Source organism: Taudactylus pleione, unplaced genomic scaffold (assembly GCF_031769625.1).
Source record: "Taudactylus pleione unplaced genomic scaffold, aTauple2 ptg000525l, whole genome shotgun sequence".
Classification (NCBI taxonomy): domain Eukaryota; kingdom Metazoa; phylum Chordata; class Amphibia; order Anura; family Myobatrachidae; genus Taudactylus; species Taudactylus pleione.
In genome coordinates, this window is record NW_028284927.1 from 548,193 (window position 1) to 574,118 (window position 25,926).

Here is a 25,926-nt window from a genome sequence, read left to right on the forward strand (position 1 = left end):
GCCCATGCACTTGGCAGGGAGGCCCATGCACCATGTAGTTCTACGGAAACAACAAATGTATTTATCAGGACGACAATGTCACCTGTCATGTTACCAGGACGACGCTGGACTGGCATGCAGAAAATTCGGCAACCCGGATGGACTGGGCAGCTCAGAGACCATATCTTATCCCCATTGAGAACCGCTGGGATGAATTGTAGCGACGGGTGCATTCTAGGCCGACTCGCCCTTCCTCAGTGTCACAGTTGGTCACTATATATAAGGCAGAATGGCAGAACATACCGCCCGCTGCTGTCCAGGAACTTGTGGTCAGTTTGCCAAGTAGGGTGTCTGCAGTAATCACTACACGTGGGGGATATACACAGTACTGACGTCACTAACATCTCACTGATCTATTTGCTGTCAGTGTCCAATCACTGTTATGTACATAGAGTAGTTACCTGACGGTGTGCTTCATCTACATCTTACAGATGAGCAGCTGCCCGGCCATGTCTGCACATCCGAGTGTGTGACCCAGCTGATGCAATGCGCACGTGTTTCCATAGGGTTGTGCATGAGCTAGGTACCACTGTCACCGGCGGATCCCTCAGATCTCTCTCTGGGACAATTTGCTATATTAGTAGCCAATAGGTTCTTAGTGGTCGGCATCATCTAATGATGGCGTTAGCTCTTGGGGCCAAGTTTCCTTTGGAGTTTGATGCATTTGGCCAGATAGCGTTAGGCTGCAGGGGTAGGTTAGGGTTAGAAACCGGGGGGCTCAGGACCTGCTGTGTGACTGTGTGACGGGATGGAGTTAGGCAGGAGAGAGAGTGTCCTTGGCTCAGGACCTGCTGTGTGATGGGATGGAGTTAGGTGTGAGAAAGAGACGTGTGTGACATACATGCACCAGTCAGTCTGATCATACGTGGTCTGTGGTACATACATGCACCAGTCAGTCTGATCATACATGGCCCGTGGTACGTACATGCACTAGTCAGTCTGATCATACATGGCCCGTGGTACGTACATGCACTAGTCAGTCTGATCATACATGGCACGTGGTACTTACCTTCTTTCGTGGGTCCTGATGTTCCCGGATTCAGCTTCTCAGCTTTCGGTTTCTTCAGGACTTTCTTGACAATTTTAATCTTTTTTTTGGCCACTTTTGCTACAAAATAAAATTATACAGTGATTTGTCTGCCGATGGGGTATACAAATAGCTATACACCAATATACATAGCACATATGCAGCATGTACACAGGCACTAGACCAATGCACATACATGCACATGTACCCCATATGTATCTCTCTATACTGTATATAACACCACACCATATACACCAGCATGTACAGTATAGTGCCCATCACCTTCCAGTCTGACATCACTTTGTGCCTCCTGTCAGGTAAATGTCTGTCTCCGCTATGTACACGGAGAGCAGAAATGTGCACACGGATGGCTCTCAGTAAGCACATGCACCCCTCGCTATGTACACGGATGGCTCTCTGCAGGCACATATACTCCCCGCTATGTACACAGATGGCTCTCTGCAGGCACATATACTCCTCACTATGTACACGGATGGCTCTCAGTAAGCACATGTACTCCCCGCTATGTACAGGGATGGCTCTCAGTAAGCACATGTACTCCCCGCTATGTACAGGGATGGCTCTCAGCAAGCACATGTACTCCCCGCTATGTACAGGGATGGCTCTCAGTAAGCACATGTACTCCCCGCTATGTACAGGGATGGCTCTCAGTAAGCACATGTACTCCCCGCTATGTACAGGGATGGCTCTCAGTAAGCACATGTACTCCCCGCTATGTACAGGGATGGCTCTCAGTAAGCACATGTACTCCCCGCTATGTACACGGATGGCTCTCAGTAAGCACATGTACTCCCCGCTATGTACACGGATGGCTTTCTGCAGGCGCAGGGGAAACCAATCGCACCGCTGTGACATCAGCTAGAATTAATAATTTGTCTGAATGATGCAGTAACTAAACTTGTATAAAGCTGGTTGATGCACGGATCCAATAAATATAAATGGATGAAGCGATATTGTATGTACACGGCCCAGCACCTTCCACTGACAGCAGCGTGACCCCCAGATACCCCGCTCAGGCCTGATATACAGATGCACGCTAATGCCGCTGCTGTTACTAATTAGTAATGTGTACGCAGTGCCGGGATTTGTATGGAGACACCTACCGGCAGCTTCGCAAATCCAAGTGACTGCGCAGAAAGGTGCAGCATCGGCCGCAGATCATCCGATTATCGGACGTCTGAGTAACCTTACCCTCTGGTCGCACAGAATGGCCGCGTGTACTGAGATGCCTGAGCCTTTTTATCGCATACGGGATTGTAATCGCAGTCTGTGGCACGCCCCCAAAACCACTGCATCATACTGCACCTTAGTAATGATATATTATACCCCCTAGGATCCAGCGGTGAGACTCAGACACTTATCTACAGGCAGAATAACCCACTCGCTGTATTTTATACCGCTCTCTGCAGATTTATAGATAGATTCAGTCACAGAAATGCCAGGAGCGGAATATTTACAGCAAGGGCTGCAGGCGTCCTGGCTGCTGGATGGAATGGGCGTGTCATTTAGCCCTGCCCCCTCCCTGTGGCCCCACGATTGGTGGCAGTTTATCGTGATGGGGCGGGTCCTAATGACATAGGATCCCAGCCCAGCCCCCCGAAGTGGCCAAATGCGCCTCCTCTCCGGGCTTCTCCCAGGGAGGAGATATAACAAGTTGGTACAGTAAAGCTGGCCACACACTACACCAACTTTCATCCAACTACTTCAGGGGTCAGGGAACTTTTTTACTTTATTACCCCAGAATTTATTTAGATACGCCAACGTTACCCCCTAGATTTGAAAGGAAGGAAATTATATAGTAGTGCCCCCATAGTTATGCCCCTGTAGTAGTGCCCCCATGTAATGCCCCTGTAGTAGTGCCCCCATAGTTATGCCCCTGTAGTAGTGCCACCATATAATGCCCCTGTAGTAGTGCCCCCATATAATGCCCCTCTAGTAGTGCCCCCATATTATGCCTCTGTAGTAGTGCCACCATATAATGCCCGTGTAGTAGTGCCCCCATATTATGCCCCTGTAGTAGTGCCACCATATAATGCCCGTGTAGTAGTGCCCCCATATTATGCCCCTGTAGTAGTGCCCCCATATTATGCCCCTGTAGTAGTGCCCCCATAGTTATGCCCCTGTAGTAGTGCCACCATATAATGCCCCTGTAGTAGTGCCCCCATATAATGCCCCTCTAGTAGTGCCCCCATATTATGCCTCTGTAGTAGTGCCACCATATAATGCCCGTGTAGTAGTGCCCCCATGTAATGCCCCTGTAGTAGTGCCCCCATAGTTATGCCCCTGTAGTAGTGCCACCATATTATGCCCCTGTAGTAGTGCCCCCATATTATGCCCCTGTAGTAGTGCCCCCATATTATGCCCCTGTAGTAGTGCCCCTGTAGTGCCGCTTGTACAAAAAAAAAAACACTTTAATCAACGCTCCTGCATCCGTCGCCGTCCTGTCCGCAGATCTGCTCCTCGGAACTATGGGAGAGACGTCATAGTGCGTATGGAGAGAGCCGGAAGCTGGAGTTCAGAAGAGAACTCCAGCCTCCGGCTAACGTGGCGCTGCAGGGAAGGAGCCGGGCGCCCGCTGGTAATAACATCTCAGCGTGCGTCCGGCTTAGAGCCTCCCTGCGCGCACAGCCGGGCATGGATATGAATTACAGAATGATTCATATGCATGCCCGGCTGTCCGTTCATTACCCCCAGGAATTTAATTTTTACCCCATGTGGGGTAATTTACCCCTGTTCCCCGACCACTGAACTAGTTGATTGGTTGGAATGAGAATCTGGTGACGTATGGGAGTAACTGATGATCAGCAATTTGCTCCTAAATGACAGAAAACAGATGAAAATGGCATCAGACAAGTTTGTTAAATGTTTGATCTAAACAATTTGTTCTGACAACAGTTTTTGTCCATTTTCCGGCGTTTGGGAGCAAATTGCTGATTGTCATTTGCTTTCATATCTTACCAGATTTTCATTCCAACCAATCAACTAGATGGATGGTTGGATGTAAGTTGCTCTGCTGTGTGACCAGCTTTATGGTGCGTACACACGTAGCGATTTAAATTATCGGTTTGAACGATAACAATATTGTTATAGTTATCTTTATCGTTCAAATCGGTCATTTAAATTGTCCCTAACAACTTACCATCGACCAGCGATGCGCGGCCACGTATGGATGATAACGATATCGTCCATCGGCCGTGCATGACGGTTAACTTGCTCGATATCGAGCAGGTTACTCGCGGGTCACGATAGTCGTCTGTAAATATGTGGTGTGGTGGGTGATCAATATAGATCATCCAGCACACCAGCACACTTGACCTGGAAGGGTGCGTAACGACCAGCCAGCGTATCGCTCGCTGATCGCTACGTATGTACACACCATAAGACTTGAAGCCGTTTATCAGGTAATGCCCCAGCGTACACACCTGTGCAATCAACAGGACGATCAGTCGATATTGGGTGAATGGCCTGACAATTGCATATATAGGTGTGAGCCCAGCATTACTCTACCAGCACATTTGTGATCCCATAGATGGAATGGGATTGTATTACCGGCGACTGTTTAGCCGCTGGTTCAAATCCCAACAAGGAGGTAAGTAGTCTAACCCTCCCCTCTCCCCACCTAACCCATCTTTAGGGGTTCCTAACCCTGTCCTCCCCCCTAGTGCCTAACCCTGTCCTCCCCCCTAGTGCCTAACCAAGTCCTCCCCCCTAGTTCCTAACCCTGTCCTCCCCCCTAGTTCCTAAACATAAGTCCCCCCCGGGGTGCCCTAAACCTAACTCTCCCTCCCCGAGGCTAACAGAATGGGCGCCCGTACTTACCTCGTACTTACCTCGAACGGGCAGACGGCATTCTGTATTCCGGCGTCGTTATTATTACAGGCGTCGGTATCTTGACGCCTGTCATAACTCCTTAGCTTTGCGGCCGCCGGTCATATAACTACATCCTGTCATGTGTGTGCTTTATATACAGTACTTTGCACCATCTGGTAACAATTGTGATTAATAAATGAGATTGTTTTTATATAATCATCCACATATTTATCATCATATAACGCTGCAGTTATTATGGGGCATAACCCGGGTGACTGACCCTACAGCGCTGTGATTCCCCCTGTGGCTAGGTCACTGTGACATTGTCATATACGTTGTACTGTAAGATATAATGATTTCTTATCTGTAGCGGCTGTGTGCCAATATCCCCCAGACTTACTGTAAGTGGTGAGACACGTGTCTGTCACTCTACTAACATCTCTGTATAATCTCCAGGCGTCCTTATAAACATTTACAGCGCCATAAACCTGTACGAGCACCGCAGGAATAAGCTACAAAGGAAGGATCGGCTTCTGCAGCTGGGGCTCAGCCTCGAAAAGAGATAAACTAGTGCGATATAAAGTACTAACCAATCTGCTCCTGTTACTTTACAGGCTGTGGGGCCTATTCATCAACACTAAATTAACGTTTTTAAGGACATTTTCCTTAAATAACGTTATTTTGGTATTCATGAACAGACTTAACACAGGAGATATCACAGATATCTCCTTGCTAAGTTCCCCTGAGTTAATTTCCACACTCCCCATACATTAGTACATTAGTATTAGTACATTAGTACATTAGTATTAGTACATTAGTACATTTGTATGGGGATGTGGAAATTGTGGTATTCATCAAATTCCGAAAATTATAAATTTTCGGAATTTGATGCAGTTACTATTCGCCACTGTGAGGTGGCGAATAGCAGGTGAAACTTACCTGTATCAGCGTGTGCAGGTCCCACGACGAGTCCCTCCGGCGCTCTGCTCTGTCCTCAGGCTCCGGAGGCTGGTCGGACATGTGTGCTCCCCAGCAGAGCACAAGAAAGTTTAGAAAAAGAAAAGTGAAACCGAAAGATTGCATAAGAAAAGAGGTGTGTTAAACCTCTAGGATGGGGGCCGGCATGTATGCAAATTACTGTTTAGAGTTAGCCTATCGTTAGCAGGGGCGGGTTTTCAATAGAGACATTATATAAGGGGCTAGAAGTGAGGGCCAAAGCCTCTTTGTTCCAGATTGTGGTCAGTGTCAGAGTTGGTCAGTGATAGTCTGTACCTTACATTGGTCTGTTAATTCTTTTCTTTTTTATTTTCATCACTAGATTCTCTTCCCTTCTTATCCCTGCCCCTATTTTCTACATTTCACACTTTGCTTTCCCTCACTTTCCTGGCTCTAGATAAATAAATTGCAGCACATTATTGTTTCTTTACCTGGCCCTGTCCACCCTCGCTTTTGTCATTAGCCATGCCCCGTCCCCGCCGCTCTGCGCCCCCCTCTGCCCGCTTCCTCCAGACTGACCTGAATACTGGCTCACGCCAGCGGCGTGGGGCAGCCCCTGCTGCGGACGCGGCGGGTGCTTCTCCAGGCGCCGCTACGGAGCGGGGCCTGCGCAGGCGTGGAGGAGCAGCCTCCGTCGCGGATGCGGCGGATCCTGTCTCCGGCGCCAATCATGCTGGGCGTCGTGGGGTGGCCCCTGCCGTGTGTGCGGCGGGTGGTGCCTCCGGCGACGCTGCTATGCAGGCGCAGGGTTCAGGCCGGCGCTCGGCTCTGCTGACTCCGGGCGCGGCCGGAGCTCCCGCGATCACTGCGGCTGGTAGCGGGCGGGAGCGCGCCGCGACACCTACACGCGGGCGCGCTCTCCCATCCGGCGGCCAGGTCACAGCCTCCGCTAAAAGGCGGAGGTCCCGGCGGGGCCATAGAGCCCCATCTAGGAGCAGCCAAGGCCATGCTAGTGTCCCCATGGTCCTTCCCGTTCCCCGCTCACGGCGGGGCGCCCGCCATGTTAGTGAGCGGGGGGCGGGGCTTAGCCATTACAGCCATTCCACATCCAGTCTGTCCCCTGCTCATGTTCCCAGGGCTGGGGCTCAGAATTCTAGTACCAGTAATAGGGTGCAATCCCCTGCATCTGTGAGTGTTGCCACCCCTCCCCCTTTTGCTGCGCAGCCAGATCCCTCAGCCATCGCATCTGCTTTGTCAACCCTGGCGGCTGTGCTTGCCCCATTTTTGGCAGCTCCGCCGGCAGGCTCGTTGCCTACTCAAACCGTCGCGCCTGCTAACGTCAATCCTGTAGGGGCGCAGGGGGGGTCAGAGGTAGAGCAGCTGGCGCAAGCATTGAGAGCCATTGCCCCTAGCTTGGCCCAGCATAGCGTGGGCACTAGTGCGCCCTCAGTTCCGTTCACTCAAGACTCGAGGCGTGGCAATATGGATGCTAGGTTGCCTGCCGCAGAGGTGGCGGCCGGTGTTTTTCCTTCTTTTTCAGATGACGTGGTCGAAGAAGGAGAGCTGGTTGACGAGGATGTCGGGGAGGGGCCGTCTGGATTTTCCTCTGATACCATGACATCGGAGGGTTCAGGTGGGTCTTTCTCAGACTCTAGTTCCTTGACGTCTTCTTTTGCTTCCTCTATATCTAACGCGGACAGCGCGGGCAGAGCGCGCAAGAGAGCAGCTAAATATACAAAATTGGAGGCAAAGCGTCGCTCAAGGCGTAAGCATAGCACCCATAAGCGCAAGCCAATAGAGAAGGGTTTAGAAGGTTCTGCAGGGGTACATTGTGACAACACCGCTGTATTGCGAGGTTTAAGAACGACTTGCCGCAGTAAGATCCGCAAAGGTGACTATGTGGATATTTTTGCACTTACGGAAAAAGCTAAGAAGGTGTTTAAGGCGGCTAGGGCAAAGGGTGGTATAGGTTTGGAAGCTTTCAAATCTTACAATAATTGGTTGGCCGGTTTTTGCAATTTTTCGGCTTGTTATTTGGAGACGCGCCCAGAGGAGCACCTGAACGTCATTAGGTACCTCCATTTAGTTCATAGCATGCAGTTGTCCTCCAGGGGCATGGCTTGGCGAGCGTACGACGAAGAATTCCGTCGCAAGCAGGACGGCAGACGGGTGATGGATCTAGGCTGGAAGGATGTAGAGGTTTGGCTCGAGGTCACGCAGCCTTTGCGTCCTGCGTTTGAAGCGTTCAACGTGAATAAATCAGCTAGTTCAGGTCGTCAGGGCCAGCAGCCGGCGACCAGTGGAAAATGTTTCGCTTTTAATAATTCCACTTGTACGCAGGGTCGAAAATGTCGTTTTCGTCACCTCTGCTTGCGATGTAGTGGCAGCCACCCAGTTGCCAAGTGCTTCAAGGCGGGTGCTCAGCAACAGCCTGCTCAGCCGCCAAAAGGTGCTGGTTCTAAGTAAAGCTTCATCCCCCGTCTGCGTCGCCGCAATGGCAAAATGGTTGCGTTGGTACCCTGTTCTCCGGGACGCGGAATTTTTGTTAAAAGGTTTCAGCTTTGGTTTCCAGTTACCTATTTGCAGAGAGGTTGACACAGGTTCGCCTAGGAATTTGAAATCTGCGTTCGAGTTGCCTCACATTCTTAGGGAGAAAGTGGCTAGCGAGGTTACCTTAGGACGCATGGCAGGGCCTTTTGCAGAACCTCCCATAAGGGATCTTGTGATTTCCCCGGTGGGAGTGGTCCCCAAGAGGATTCCAGGAAAGTACAGGCTTATTCAACATCTGTCTTATCCGCCAGGCTCATCAGTAAATGATGCCATACCAGTTGAGGTTTCCTCGGTGGTGTACCAGTCGTTTGACGATGCTTTGAACGTAGTTAGGTTTTATGGTCCAGGCGCGCTGATGGCTAAGATAGATGTTGAATCGGCTTTTCGTCTGCTTCCCTTACACCCAGAGTCATTCCGGTTTATGGGCTTTCGCTTGGACGGCGAATATTACATAGACAAGTGCTTGCCTATGGGATGTTCGGTGTCATGCGCATATTTTGAGCGATTTAGCACCTTCTTGCACTGGTGCGTGGAATTTTCTTGCGGCGGTCATGGGATAGCCCACTATCTCGATGACTTCTTGTGTGTCGGCCCTTCTGGTTCAGATAGATGTAGTTATTTGTTGTTTTCTTTGCAAGCGCTGTTTTTTCATTTTGGAGTCCCAGTTGCTGCGGACAAAACTGAGGGCCCTGCCTCTTGCTTGTCATTCCTGGGTATCGAGATCGATACCTCGGCGGGCGCCTGTCGCCTTCCCCTTGATAAGGTTCACAAATTGCGTAATGCCATAGAGGAGTGCACGGCTTCCAATAAAATTACCCTGCGGCAGGCGCAATCTCTCCTGGGCCTGTTGAACTTTGCCTGTAGGGTCATTCCTATGGGCAGAGTTTTTTCGCGCAAGCTAGAAAGGGCCACGGCTGGAGTCACTAAGCCGAGACATTTACTCCGTTTGTCCTCAGAGATTAAGCGGGACCTCTCTGTCTGGGTCTCGTTTCTGCAGGATTTTAATGGTGTCCGGCTGTGGTTGCCTCCACCCGCGGACAATTTGCAGCTGCAGCTGTTCACCGATGCGGCAGGCGCCACGGGATTCGGTTGCTACCTTGATGGTTCCTGGTGCGTTGGTCATTGGCCAGAGGAATGGGAAGGAAGGGGTTTGACCAGGGACTTGCTCCTTCTCGAACTCTTTCCCATAATGGTTTCCTTAGAAATCTGGAGTGAACGCTTGCGCAATCGCAGCATCGTGATCAGGTGTGACAACCTGGGCGTGGTGCACGCGATTAATCGTCAACGCGCGTCTTCCCTGCTGGTTTTGCGTTTGCTTGCGCAGCTGGTGCTGACATGTTTGCGTTTTAACATCATGTTTAAAGCAAGACACGTGCCGGGGGTAGAGAATGGGATAGCTGATGCGTTATCACGTTTTCAGTGGGCTAGATTCCGATCTTTGGCCCCTCGTGCTGACGTTGATGCTGTGCTTTGCCCCTCTTATGTTTGGCAGGTGATCGAGCCGGCATGGAGGGCTTAGCAGAGCAGTCTCTAGCCCCCTCCACTTTGCGAGCTTATCGTCAGGCTTGGCATGAATGGGAAGACTATTCCCGTAGCAGCAGGCAGGCAGGTAAGGGTCAGCATCGTGCGATGCTTTCTTTTATTTGGAGTCTCCATTTGGGGGGTAGATCCAGGGCTTCTGTGGCGCGCTCCTTGGCAGGCATTGCATTTTATGTTAAATTAAAGGGACAACCTGACTTTACTAAAAGCTTTCTGATTGCGAAGGCTTTAAGGGGTTGGGCGCGGGTCTCTCGGCCAGTTGCTGACCGTAGGAAACCTGTGGACGCCCATTTGCTTCCGGCAGTGCTGGGGGCAGTCCCCGAAGTGGCGTTTACCGAGTACGAGGCGATCCTGATCCAACTGGCGTTTTCGGTGGCTTTTCACGGCGCATTGCGCATATCGGAGTTGGTGGCATCTTCCAAACGGGTTGATGCCACCATGCTCTGCTCGGATATCTCGGTCACTCATCGAGCTTTGCTTTGTAGGATACGGCGGACAAAGACCGACCAGACTGGTAGGGGTAGGTGGTTCTCGTTGAGTCCGTCTAAGGACGAACGGATCTGCCCTGTGGCGTTAGCGATGCGTTACGCATTGTTACGCCCGGATGTACCTGGTTCATGGCTTATGCACTTGAACAGGACTCCGCTTACCAAATACCAGTTTGGTTGGTTTCTGAAGCGGTGTGTATCGGGTTTAGGCCTCTCACCTCAGGATTTTGGTACGCACTCATTTAGGATCGGCGCCGCAACTTCGGCAGCTGCTGCGGGTTTCTCACCGTCGGAAATTAAGTCACTGGGACGTTGGAAATCGGATAGTTATAAAAGTTACATCCGACCTACTCATTAAGATTGTTTGGAACCATAGGGCAATGTAATATTTTCAATGTTATGTTTTATTGCTTGCCTGGTTTTCTTGTTTTTGTCTCAAGTTCCGTCTCGTCTTGTCTCGTCTGTTACCCCTGTCTACCCTACTCGGGATTAGCTACTCGCCATTGCTGGCAATGGGAGTCTTGAGGGATTTTACAATTTTTGCCTGATCTGACGGATTCAATTCGGCTAATTTCAAAACATTTAATTAGGTCATAGTCCATCCCTCAGCAGGTTTTTATTTTACCTCTTGCCGAGTTCACATGTTTTTTCCCAATTTCCCCCCACCCATTCTTCCCCTTTGTGTCTTTTTGTTTGTCCTAGCCACTTTAAATAGTAAAGCTGGCAACCAATAGAAACTTTTTCTTTTGGCAGATACTCACTTATTGTTCTTTCAGATCCCACTAATACACCATAAAATTTTATTGTTTTATTACAACTACTAATTTGGTATTTACTGCTTTTCTCCATTTTTAGGTTTGCTCTTTGACACGGAGGACATTTGGGTTATAGGCCATTCTTATATTTTCTGGGCCGCTAGCTTTATGAGTTCAGATCATGCTCCACTTTGTGAACATTCTGCTAGGATCCGTTGGATAGGTTTCAGGGGTATGAGATGGCATTCCTTTTGTCCTAGACTGTTAGAGTACGCAAAAAATTTTGGCAGGCCACGTATTTTGGTGACCCATTTAGGAGGCAACGACTTAGGACAGAAGTCCTCTTTAGCATTGCGACTTGATATAATTAACGATTTGGCGAGGGTGCTATCGGCCTGGCCCTCGTGTACATTACTTTGGTCTTGCATTGTGCCTCGACAGGTCTGGCGTGGGGTTAGGAGTTTTCCCGCTATAGATGAGGCTAGGAAGAAGCTTAACTTTGCAGTAGCCAAATTTGTGATGGCCGTGTCATTTACCATAAGGGCATTCAATTTCGTTTTAGTCATTTATATAGGGCTGATGGAGTTCATTTGACAGAAGAAGGGGTGTCATTATTTCTTGTGGATCTTTTTAGGGTGTTGGCGTTATTGGGGTAGTCTTTGGTATGGTGGCGGTGCGGCGGTTCTTCTAAGCAGAACCTTGCTGTGGCGGGAAAGAACGGCAGTTCACCAGTCCAGGTGCAATTATGAGTTAAGGGCGTTCCCTTCGTTGACTGGTAGTTGGCTGTACCAACCTAACGGGGGGCAGTATCATCACCTAAACGGGTGGGTAGTCAAGTTAGAGGGTGAGCGTTACCTTTTGTGTTTGACATGGTTTACATGGTTATGTGTATGCACTCTGGGCGATCTACGCCTGCTATGTCTTTTGTTGTTTGTGTGTGGGCATAGCAGATCTGGCTGACTTCTGGCCGTCCTTTCTTTGCCACCATACATCCTTAATTAATTTAAGAATTAATAAATAATATTAATTTCTCCAATAAATCGCCATCAAGTTATCTGCCAAATCCACGTCTCAGTGTCTTTATTTTATGTTAGTATGATAAGTGGTTTGCACACATGACAACACCTCATCCGATAGAAGGTTTAATAATTTTTTTTTTTTTTCTAATCTGTCATGTGGTCTGCAGGGAAACCACATGACAGACCAGCAGGACGGAGCCGGAGGCTGCTGCACGGACAGGTAAGTCGGGGGGGGGGAAGGTGAGCGGAGGGGGGGGGTCGGGGGGGGTACAGAAACTTAAAGCATCTGAAGGCAGTGCTGCGCATGCTCTGGTTTTACAGATGTAACAGCGCATGCGCAACACTGTTTCCAGATGCGATAAGGTAGTGTAGGCAGGGAAAGGTATCTATTTCCCGAAAAGCTGTCATCGCAAAAATGACAGGTACCGGAATAAATACTTATGGAGAGGAGGAATGATGAATTCCACCTATAATTAGCAAGAACTCCATGAGAGTTCTAAAGCTAATTATCTCCATTGAATTTTTATGTTTAATGAATAGACCCCTGTGTTTGAAAAATTATAGGAGCTGATTGGTTGGTACTTTAGCTTTCACAATTTGTATCGCTGCCTTCTCCAGCATCTCTTATTATACACAGAATAATGTGATGTGCTATATTATTATCAGATGTCTATAAGTCACTATGATGAGCCCGCTGCCTTCTCCAGCTTCTCTTATTATACACAGAATAATGTGATGTGCTATATTATTATCAGATGTATAAAAGTCACTATGAGGAGCCCGCTGCCTTCTCCAGCTTCTCTTATTATACACAGAATAATGTGATGTGCTATATTATTATCAGAGGTATAAAAGTCACTATGAGGAGCCCGCTGCCTTCTCCAGCTTCTCTTATTATACACAGAATAATGTGATGTGCTATATTATTATCAGAGGTATAAAAGTCACTATGAGGAGCCCGCTGCCTTCTCCAGCTTCTCTTATTATACACAGAATAATGTGATGTGCTATATTATTATCAGAGGTATAAAAGTCACTATGAGGAGCCCGCTGCCTTCTCCAGCATCTCTTATTATACACAGAATAATGAGATGTGCTATATTATTATCAGAGGTATATAAGTCACTATGAGGAGCCCGCTGCCTTCTCCAGCTTCTCTTATTATACACAGAATAATGTGATGTGCTATATTATTATCACAGGTATAAAAGTCACTATGAGGAGCCCGCTGCCTTCTCCAGCTTCTCTTATTATACACAGAATAATGAGATGTGCTATATTATTATCACAGGTATAACAGTCACTATAAGAAGCCCGCTGCCTTCTCCAGCATCTCTTATTATACACAGAATAATGTGATGTGCTATATTATTATCACAGGTATAAAAGTCACTATGAGGAGCCCGCTGCCTTCTCCAGCATCTCTTATTATACACAGAATAATGTGATGTGCTATATTATTATCAGAGGTATAAAAGTCACTATGAGGAGCCCGCTGCCTTCTCCAGCTTCTCTTATTATACACAGAATAACGTGATGTGCTATATTATTATCAGAGGTCTACAAGTCACTATAAGAAGCCCGCTGCCTTCTCCAGCTTCTCTTATTATACACAGAATAATGTGATGTGCTATAGTATTATCACAGGTATAACAGTCACTATAAGAAGCCCGCTGCCTTCTCCAGCATCTCTTATTATACACAGAATAATGTGATGTGCTATATTATTATCACAGGTATAAAAGTCACTATGAGGAGCCCGCTGCCTTCTCCAGCTTCTCTTATTATACACAGAATAATGTGATGTGCTATATAATTATCAGAGGTATAAAAGTCACTATGAGGAGCCCGCTGCCTTCTCCAGCATCTCTTATTATACAGAGAATAATGTGATGTGCTATATTATTATCAGATGTCTATAAGTCACTATGAGGAGCCCGCTGTCTTCTCCAGCATCTCTTATTATACACAGAATAATGTGATGTGCTATATTATTATCACAGGTATAAAAGTCACTATGAGGAGCCCGCTGCCTTCTCCAGCATCTCTTATTATACACAGAATAATGTGATGTGCTATATTATTATCACAGGTATAAAAGTCACTATGAGGAGCCCGCTGCCTTCTCCAGCATCTCTTATTATACACAGAATAATGTGATGTGCTATATTATTATCAAAGGTATAAAAGTCACTATGAGGAGCCCGCTGCCTTCTCCAGCTTCTCTTATTATACACAGAATAATGTGATGTGCTATATTATTATCAAAGGTATAAAAGTTACTATGAGGAGCCCGCTGCCTTCTCCAGCATCTCTTATTATACACAGAATAATGTGATGTGCTATATTATTATCAGAGGTCTATAAGTCACTATGAGGAGCCCGCTGCCTTCTCCAGCATCTCTTATTATACACAGAATAATGTGATATGCTATATTATTATCAGATGTATATCAGTCACTACGAGGAGCCCGCTGCCTTCTCCAGCATCTCTTATTATACACAGAATAATGTGATGTGCTATATTATTATCAGAGGTATAAAAGTCACTATAAGAAGCCCGCTGCCTTCTCCAGCATCTCTTATTATACACAGAATAATGTGATGTGCTATATTATTATCAGATGTCTATAAGTCACTATGAGGAGCCCGCTGCCTTCTCCAGCATCTCTTGTTATACACAGAATAATGTGATGTGCTATATTATTATCATAGGTATAAAAGTCACTATGAGGAGCCCACTGCCTTCTCCAGCTTCTCTTATTATACACAGAATAACGTGATGTGCTATATTATTATCAGAGGTCTACAAGTCACTATAAGAAGCCCGCTGCCTTCTCCAGCATCTCTTATTATACACAGAATAATGTGATGTGCTATATTATTATCAGAGGTATAAAAGTCACTATGAGGAGCCCGCTGCCTTCTCCAGCTTCTCTTATTATACACAGAATAATGTGATGTGCTATATTATTATCAGAGGTATAAAAGTCACTATGAGGAGCCCGCTGCCTTCTCCAGCTTCTCTTATTATACACAGAATAATGTGATGTGCTATATTATTATCAGATGTATAACAGTCACTATGAGGAGCCCGCTGCCTTCTCCAGCTTCTCTTATTATACACAGAATAATCTGATGTGCTATATTATTATCACAGGTATAAAAGTCACTATGAGGAGCCCGCTGCCTTCTCCAGCATCTCTTATTATACACAGAATAATATGATGTGCTATATTATTATCAGAGGTATAAAAGTCACTATGAGGAGCCCGCTGCCTTCTCCAGCATCTCTTATTATACACAGAATAATGTGATGTGCTATATTATTATCAGAGGTATAAAAGTCACTATGAGGAGCCCGCTGCCTTCTCCAGCATCTCTTATTATACACAGAATAATGAGATGTGCTATATTATTATCAGAGGTATATAAGTCACTATGAGGAGCCCGCTGCCTTCTCCAGCTTCTCTTATTATACACAGAATAATGTGATGTGCTATATTATTATCAGAGGTATATAAGTCACTATGAGGAGCCCGCTGCCTTCTCCAGCTTCTCTTATTATACACAGAATAATGAGATGTGCTATATTATTATCACAGGTATAACAGTCACTATAAGAAGCACGCAGCCTTCTCCAGCATCTCTTATTATACACAGAATAACGTGATGTGCTATATTATTATCAGAGGTATATAAGTCACTATGAGGAGCCCGCTGCCTTCTCCAGCATCTCTTATTATACACAGAATAATGTGATGTGCTATATTATTATCACAGGTATAAAAGTCACTATGAGGAGCCCGCTGCCTTCTCCAGCATCTCTTATTATACACAGAATAATGTGATGTGCTATATTATTATCAGAGGTATAAAAGTCACTATGAGGAGCCCGCTGCCTTCTCCAGCTTCTCTTATTATACACAGAATAATCTGATGTGCTATATTATTATCACAGGTATAAAAGTCACTATGAGGAGCCCGCTGCCTTCTCCAGCATCTCTTATTATACACAGAATAATATGATGTGCTATATTATTATCAGAGGTATAAAAGTCACTATGAGGAGCCCGCTGCCTTCTCCAGCATCTCTTATTATACACAGAATAATGTGATGTGCTATATTATTATCAGAGGTATAAAAGTCACTATGAGGAGCCCGCTGCCTTCTCCAGCATCTCTTATTATACACAGAATAATGAGATGTGCTATATTATTATCAGAGGTATATAAGTCACTATGAGGAGCCCGCTGCCTTCTCCAGCTTCTCTTATTATACACAGAATAATGAGATGTGCTATATTATTATCACAGGTATAACAGTCACTATAAGAAGCCCGCTGCCTTCTCCAGCATCTCTTATTATACACAGAATAATGTGATGTGCTATATTATTATCACAGGTATAAAAGTCACTATGAGGAGCCCGCTGCCTTCTCCAGCATCTCTTATTATACACAGAATAATGTGATGTGCTATATTATTATCACAGGTATAAAAGTCACTATGAGGAGCCCGCTGCCTTCTCCAGCATCTCTTATTATACACAGAATAATGTGATGTGCTATATTATTATCAGAGGTATAAAAGTCACTATGAGGAGCCCGCTGCCTTCTCCAGCTTCTCTTATTATACACAGAATAATGTGATGTGCTATATTATTATCACAGGTATAAAAGTCACTATGAGGAGCCCGCTGCCTTCTCCAGCTTCTCTTATTATACACAGAATAATGTGATGTGCTATATAATTATCAGAGGTATAAAAGTCACTATGAGGAGCCCGCTGCCTTCTCCAGCATCTCTTATTATACAGAGAATAATGTGATGTGCTATATTATTATCAGATGTCTATAAGTCACTATGAGGAGCCCGCTGTCTTCTCCAGCATCTCTTATTATACACAGAATAATGTGATGTGCTATATTATTATCACAGGTATAAAAGTCACTATGAGGAGCCCGCTGCCTTCTCCAGCATCTCTTATTATACACAGAATAATGTGATGTGCTATATTATTATCACAGGTATAAAAGTCACTATGAGGAGCCCGCTGCCTTCTCCAGCATCTCTTATTATACACAGAATAATGTGATGTGCTATATTATTATCACAGGTATAAAAGTCACTATGAGGAGCCCGCTGCCTTCTCCAGCTTCTCTTATTATACACAGAATAATGTGATGTGCTATATTATTATCAAAGGTATAAAAGTTACTATGAGGAGCCCGCTGCCTTCTCCAGCATCTCTTATTATACACTGAATAATGTGATGTGCTATATTATTATCAGAGGTCTATAAGTCACTATGAGGAGCCCGCTGCCTTCTCCAGCATCTCTTATTATACACAGAATAATGTGATATGCTATATTATTATCAGATGTATATCAGTCACTACGAGGAGCCCGCTGCCTTCTCCAGCATCTCTTATTATACACAGAGTAATGTGATGTGCTATATTATTATCAGAGGTATAAAAGTCACTAAGAGGAGCCCGCTGCCTTCTCCAGCATCTCTTATTATACACAAAATAACGTGATGTGCTATATTATTATCTGATGTATAACAGTCACTATGAGGAGCCCGCTGCCTTCTCCAGCATATCTTATTATACACAGAATAATGTGATGTGCTATATTATTATCAGACGTATATAAGTCACTATGAGGAGCCCGCTGCCTTCTCCAGCTTCTCTTATTATACACAGAATAATGTGATGTGCTATATTATTATCAGACGTATATAAGTCACTATGAGGAGCCCGCTGCCTTCTCCAGCTTCTCTTATTATACACAGAATAATGTGATGTGCTATATTATTATCTGATGTATAACAGTCACTATGAGGATCCCGCTGCCTTCTCCAGCATCTCTTATTATAAACAGAATAATGTGATGTGCTATATTATTATCTGATGTATAAAAGTCACTATGAGGAGCCCGCTGCCTTGTCCAGCATCTCTTATTATACACAGAATAATGTGATGTGCTATATTATTATCTGATGTATAAAAGTCACTATGAGGATCCCGCTGCCTTCTCCAGCATCTCTTATTATACACAGAATAATGTGATGTGCTATATTATTATCTGATGTATAAAAGTCACTATGAGGAGCCCGCTGCCTTCTCCAGCATCTCTTATTATACACAGAATAATGTGATCTGCTATATTATTATCAGAGGTATAAAAGTCACTATTAGGAGCCCGCTGCCTTCTCCAGCGTCTCTTATTATACACAGAATAACGTGATGTGCTATATTATTATCAGAGGTCTATAAGTCACTATGATGAGCCCGCTGCCTTCTCCAGCATCTCTTATTATACAGAGAATAATGTGATGTGCTATATTATTATCAGATGTCTATAAGTCACTATGAAGAGCCCGCTGCCTTCTCCAGCATCTCTTATTATACACAGAATAATGTGATGTGCTATATTATTATCAGAGGTATAAAAGTTACTATGATGAGCCCGCTGCCTTCTTCAGCTTCTCTTATTATACACAGAATAATGTAATGTGCTATATTATTATCTGATGTATAAAACTCATATGAGGAGCCCGCTGCCTTCTCCAGCATCTCTTATTATACACAGAATAATGTGATGTGCTATATTATTATCTGATGTATAAAAGTCACTATGAGGAGCCCGCTGCCTTCTCCAGCATCTCTTATTATACACAGAATAATGTGATGTGCTATATTATTATCTGATGTATAAAAGTCACTATGAGGAGCCCGCTGCCTTCTCCAGCATCTCTTATTATACACAGAATAATGTGATGTGCTATATTATTATCTGATGTATAAAAGTCACTATGAGGAGCCCGCTGCCTTCTCCAGCTTCTCTTATTATACACAGAATAATGTGATGTGCTATATTATTATCAGAGATATAAAAGTCACTATGAGGAGCCCGCTGCCTTCTCCAGCATCTCTTATTACACAGAGAATAATGTGATGTGCTATATTATTATCAGAGATATAAAAGTCACTATGAGGAGCCCGCTGCCTTCTCCAGCATCTCTTATTATACACAGAATAATGTGACGTGCTATATTATTATCTGATGTATAAAAGTCACTATGAGGAGCCCGCTGCCTTCTCCAGCTTCTCTTATTATACACAGAATAATGTGATGTGCTATATTATTATCAGAGGTATAAAAGTTACTATGATGAGCCCGCTGCCTTCTTCAGCTTCTCTTATTATACACAGAATAATGTAATGTGCTATATTATTATCATCAGAGGTCTATAAGTCACTATGAGGAGCCCGCTGCCTTCTCCAGCATCTCTTATTTTACACAGAATAATGTGATGTGCTATATTATTATCACAGGTATAACAGTCACTATGAGGAGCCCGCTGCCTTCTCCAGCTTCTCTTATTATACACAGAATAATGTGATGTGCTATATTATTATCAGATGTATAAAAGTCACTATAAGGAGCCCGCTGCCTTCTCCAGCATCTCTTATTATACACAGAATAACGTGATGTGCTATATTATTATCAGATGTATAAAAGTCACTATAAGGAGCCCGCTTCCTTCTCCAGCATCTCTTATTATACACAGAATAATCTGATGTGCTATATTATTATCAGATGTATAAAAGTCACTATGAGGAGCCCGCTGCCTTCTCCATCTTCTCTTATTATACATAGAATAATGTGATGTGCTATATTATTATCACAGGTATAAAAGTCACTATGAGGAGCCCGCTGCCTTCTCCAGCTTCTCTTATTATACACAGAATAATGTGATGTGCTATATTATTATCAGAGGTATAAAAGTCACTATGATGAGCCCGCTGCCTTCTCCAGCATCTCTTATTATACACAGAATAATGTGATGTGCTATATTATTATCAGACGTATATAAGTCACTATGAGGAGCCCGCTGCCTTCTCCATCTTCTCTTATTATACATAGAATAATGTGATGTGCTATATTATTATCACAGGTATAAAAGTCACTATGAGGAGCCCGCTGCCTTCTCCAGCTTCTCTTATTATACACAGAATAATGTGATGTGCTATATTATTATCAGAGGTATAAAAGTCACTATGATGAGCCCGCTGCCTTCTCCAGCATCTCTTATTATACATAGAATAATGTGATGTGCTATATTATTATCACAGGTATAAAAGTCACTATGAGGAGCCCGCTGCCTTCTCCAGCATCTCTTATTATACTCAGAATAATGTGATGTGCTATATCATTATCACAGGTATAAAAGTCACTATGAGGAGCCTGCTGCCTTCTCCAGCTTCTCTTATTATACACAGAATAATGTGATGTGCTATATTATTATCAGAGGTATAAAAGTCACTATGAGGAGCCCGCTGCCTTCTCCAGCTTCTCTTATTATACACAGAATAATGTGATGTGCTATATTATTATCAGAGGTCTATAAGTCACTATGAGGAGCCCGCTGCCTTCTCCAGCTTCTCTTATTACACACAGAATAATGTGATATGCTATATTATTATCAGAGGTATATAAGTCACTATGAGAAGCCCGCTGCCTTCTCCAGCATCTCTTATAATACAGAGAATAATGTGATGTGCTATATTATTATCAGAGGTCTATTAGTCACTATGAGGAGCCCGCTGCCTTCTCCAGCATCTCTTATTATACAGAGAATAATGTGATGTGCTATATTATTATCAGAGGTCTATAAGTCACTATGAGGAGCCCGCTGCCTTCTCCAGCATCAATTATTATACACAGAATAACCTGATGTGCTTTATTATTATCGGAGGTATATAAGTCAATTATGAGGAGCCCGCTGCCTTCTACAGCTTCTCTTATTATACACAGAATAATGTGATGTGCTACATTATTATCTGATGTATAAAAGTCACTATGAGGAGCCCGCTGCCTTCCCCAGCATCTCTTATTATACACAGAATAACGTGATGTGCTATATTATTATCTGAAGTATAAAAGTCACTATGAGGAGCCCGCTGCCTTCTCCAGCATGTCTTATTAAACACAGAATAATGTGATGTGCTATATTATTATCAGATGTATAACAGTCACTATGAGGAGCCCGCTGCCTTCTCCAGCATCTCTTATTATACACAGAATAATGTGATGTGCTATATTATTATCAGAGGTGTAAAAGTTACTATGAGGAGCCCGCTGCCTTCTCCAGCATCTCTTGTTATACACAGAATAATGTGATGTGCTATATTATTATCTGAAGTATAAAATTCAGTATGAGGAGCCCGCTGCCTTCTCCAGCATCTCTTATTAAACACAGAATAATGTGATGTGCTATATTATTATCAGATGTATAACAGTCACTATGAGGAGCCCGCTGCCTTCTCCAGCATCTCTTATTATACACAGAATAATGTGATGTGCTATATTATTATCAGAGGTGTAAAAGTTACTATGAGGAGCCCGCTGCCTTCTCCAGCATCTCTTGTTATACACAGAATAATGTGATGTGCTATATTATTATCTGAAGTATAAAAGTCACTATGAGGAGCCCGCTGCCTTCTCCAGCATCTCTTATTAAACACAGAATAATGTGATGTGCTTTATTATTATCAGATGTATAACAGTCACTATGAGGAGCCCGCTGCCTTCTCCAGCTTCTCTTATTATACACAGAATAATGTGATGTGCTATATTATTATCACAGGTCTATAAATCACTATGAGGAACCCGCTGCCTTCTCCAGCATCTCTTATTATACACAGAATAATGTGATGTGCTATAGTATTATCAGAGGTATAAAAGTCACTATGAGGAGCCCGCTGCCTTCTCCAGCTTCTCTTATTATACACAGAATAATGTGATGTGCTATATTATTATCTGATGTATAACAGTCACTATGAGGATCCCGCTGCCTTCTCCAGCATCTCTTATTATAAACAGAATAATGTGATGTGCTATATTATTATCTGATGTATAAAAGTCACTATGAGGAGCCCGCTGCCTTCTCCAGCATCTCTTATTATACACAGAATAATGTGATGTGCTATATTATTATCTGATGTATAAAAGTCACTATGAGGAGCCCGCTGCCTTCTCCAGCATCTCTTATTATACACTGAATAATGTGATGTGCTATATTATTATCTGATGTATAAAAGTCACTATGAGGAGCCCGCTGCCTTGTCCAGCATCTCTTATTATACACAGAATAACGTGATGTGCTATATTATTATCAGAGGTATAAAAGTCACTATGAGGAGCCCGCTGCCTTCTCCAGCGTCTCTTATTATACACTGAATAACGTGATGTGCTATATTATTATCAGAGGTCTATAAGTCACTATGAAGAGCCCGCTGCCTTCTCCAGCATCTCTTATTATACACTGAATAATGTGATGTGCTATATTATTATCAGAGGTATAAAAGTTACTATGATGAGCCCACTGCCTTCTCCAGCATCTCTTATTATACACAGAATAATGTGATGTGCTATATTATTATCTGATGTATAAAAGTCACTATGAGGAGCCCGCTGCCTTCTCCAGCATCTCTTATTATACACAGAATAATGTGATGTGCTATATTATTATCTGATGTATAAAAGTCACTATGAGGAGCCCGCTGCCTTCTCCAGCATCTCTTATTATACACAGAATAATGTGATGTGCTATATTATTATCTGATGTATAAAAGTCACTATGAGGAGCCCGCTGCCTTCTCCAGCTTCTCTTATTATACACAGAATAATGTGATGTGCTATATTATTATCTGATGTCTATAAGTCACTATGAGGAGCCTGCTGCCTTCTCCAGCATCTCTTATTATAAAGAGAATAATGTGATGTGCTATATTATTATCAGAGATATAAAAGTCACTATGAGGAGCCCGCTGCCTTCTCCAGCATCTCTTATTATACACAGAATAATGTGATGTGCTATATTATTATCTGATGTATAAAAGTCACTATGAGGAGCCCGCTGCCTTCTCCAGCATCTCTTATTATACACAGAATAATGTGATGTGCTATATTATTATCACAGGTCTATAAGTCACTATGAGGAGCCCGCTGCCTTCTCCAGCATCTCTTATTATACACAGAATAATGTGATGTGCTATATTATTATCACAGGTCTATAAGTCACTATGAGGAGCCCGCTGCCTTCTCCAGCATCTCTTATTATACACAGAATAATGTGATGTGCTATATTATTATCTGATGTATAAAAGTCACTATGAGGAGCCCGCTGCCTTCTCCAGCATCTCTTATTATACACAGAATAATGTGATGTGCTATATTATTATCTGATGTATAAAAGTCACTATGAGGAGCCCGCTGCCTTCTCCAGCTTCTCTTATTATACACAGAATAATGTGATGTGCTATATTATTATCTGATGTCTATAAGTCACTATGAGGAGCCTGCTGCCTTCTCCAGCATTTCTTATTATAAAGAGAATAATGTGATGTGCTATATTATTATCAGAGATATAAAAGTCACTATGAGGAGCCCACTGCCTTCTCCAGCATCTCTTATTATACACAGAATAATGTGATGTGCTATATTATTATCTGATGTATAAAAGTCACTATGAGGAGCCCGATGCCTTCTCCAGCATCTCTTATTATACACAGAATAATGTGATGTGCTATATTATTATCACAGGTCTATAAGTCACTATGAGGAGCCCGCTGCCTTCTCCAGCATCTCTTATTATACACAGAATAATGTGATGTGCTATATTATTATCACAGGTATAAAAGTTACTATGAGGAGCCCGCTGCCTTCTTCAGCTTCTCTTATTATACACAGAATAATGTAATGTGCTATATTATTATCAGAGGTCTATAAGTCACTATGAGGAGCCCGCTGCCTTCTCCAGCATCTCTTATTATACACAGAATAATGTGATGTGCTATATTATTATCAGAGGTGTAAAAGTTACTATGAGGAGCCCGCTGCCTTCTCCAGCATCTCTTATTAAACACAGAATAATGTGATGTGCTATATTATTATCAGATGTATAACAGTCACTATGAGGAGCCCGCTGCCTTCTCCAGCATCTCTTATTATACACAGAATAATGTGATGTGCTATATTATTATCAGAGGTGTAAAAGTTACTATGAGGAGCCCGCTGCCTTCTCCAGCATCTCTTGTTATACACAGAATAATGTGATGTGCTATATTATTATCTGAAGTATAAAAGTCACTATGAGGAGCCCGCTGCCTTCTCCAGCATCTCTTATTAAACACAGAATAATGTGATGTGCTATATTATTATCAGATGTATAACAGTCACTATGAGGAGCCCGCTGCCTTCTCCAGCATCTCTTATTATACACAGAATAATGTGATGTGCTATATTATTATCAGAGGTGTAAAAGTTACTATGAGGAGCCCGCTGCCTTCTCCAGCTTCTCTTATTATACACAGAATAATGTGATGTGCTATATTATAATCAGAGGTATAAAAGTCACTATGAGGAGCCCGCTGCCTTCTCCAGCTTCTCTTATTATACACAGAATAATGTGATGTGCTATATTATTATCACAGGTCTATAAATCACTATGAGGAACCCGCTGCCTTCTCCAGCATCTCTTATTATACACAGAATAATGTGATGTGCTATATTATTATCAGAGGTATAAAAGTCACTATGAGGAGCCCGCTGCCTTCTCCAGCTTCTCTTATTATACACAGAATAATGTGATGTGCTATATTATTATCTGATGTATAACAGTCACTATGAGGATCCCGCTGCCTTCTCCAGCATCTCTTATTATAAACAGAATAATGTGATGTGCTATATTATTATCTGATGTATAAAAGTCACTATGAGGAGCCCGCTGCCTTGTCCAGCATCTCTTATTATACACAGAATAATGTGATGTGCTATATTATTATCTGATGTATAAAAGTCACTATGAGGATCCCGCTGCCTTCTCCAGCATCTCTTATTATACACAGAATAATGTGATGTGCTATATTATTATCTGATGTATAAAAGTCACTATGAGGAGCCCGCTGCCTTCTCCAGCATCTCTTATTATACACAGAATAACGTGATGTGCTATATTATTATCAGAGGTATAAAAGTCACTATGAGGAGCCCGCTGCCTTCTCCAGCGTCTCTTATTATACACTGAATAACGTGATGTGCTATATTATTATCAGAGGTCTATAAGTCACTATGATGAGCCCGCTGCCTTCTCCAGCATCTCTTATTATACAGAGAATAATGTGATGTGCTATATTATTATCAGATGTCTATAAGTCACTATGAAGAGCCCGCTGCCTTCTCCAGCATCTCTTATTATACACAGAATAATGTGATGTGCTATATTATTATCAGAGGTATAAAAGTTACTATGATGAGCCCGCTGCCTTCTTCAGCTTCTCTTATTATACACAGAATAATGTAATGTGCTATATTATTATCTGATGTATAAAACTCATATGAGGAGCCCGCTGCCTTCTCCAGCATCTCTTATTATACACAGAATAATGTGATGTGCTATATTATTATCTGATGTATAAAAGTCACTATGAGGAGCCCGCTGCCTTCTCCAGCATCTCTTATTATACACAGAATAATGTGATGTGCTATATTATTATCTGATGTATAAAAGTCACTATGAGGAGCCCGCTGCCTTCTCCAGCTTCTCTTATTATACACAGAATAATGTGATGTGCTATATTATTATCTGATGTCTATAAGTTACTATGAGGAGCCTGCTGCCTTCTCCAGCATCTCTTATTATACACAGAATAATGTGATGTGCTATAT

The 25,926-nt window shown here is 43.5% G+C and overlaps 2 protein-coding genes across 2 annotated transcripts in view; one reads left to right on the forward strand and one right to left on the reverse strand.

Annotated features, from left to right (window-relative positions):
• The window catches only part of LOC148501218 (putative carboxypeptidase X1), a 237,032-nt gene that overhangs the window by 70,385 nt on the left and 140,721 nt on the right, over positions 1–25,926 (reverse strand). The window contains exon 2 of the mRNA XM_088450810.1: positions 1,049–1,147. Coding sequence (XP_088306936.1) covers positions 1,049–1,147 — 99 coding nt within the window. The remainder of the gene's footprint in view (positions 1–1,048; positions 1,148–25,926) is intronic.
• LOC148501219 (uncharacterized) lies at positions 9,873–11,669 on the forward strand. The gene has a single exon (XM_088450809.1). The coding sequence runs from the start codon at positions 9,890–9,892 to the stop codon at positions 10,766–10,768; it is 879 nt and encodes a 292-aa protein (XP_088306935.1). The 5' UTR covers positions 9,873–9,889; the 3' UTR covers positions 10,769–11,669.

Excerpts from the sequence above, each read along its gene's own strand:
- LOC148501219 (XM_088450809.1), top strand. The coding sequence starts at position 9,890 with ATGGAGGGCTTAGCAGAGCAGTCTCTAGCCCCCTCCACTTTGCGAGCT.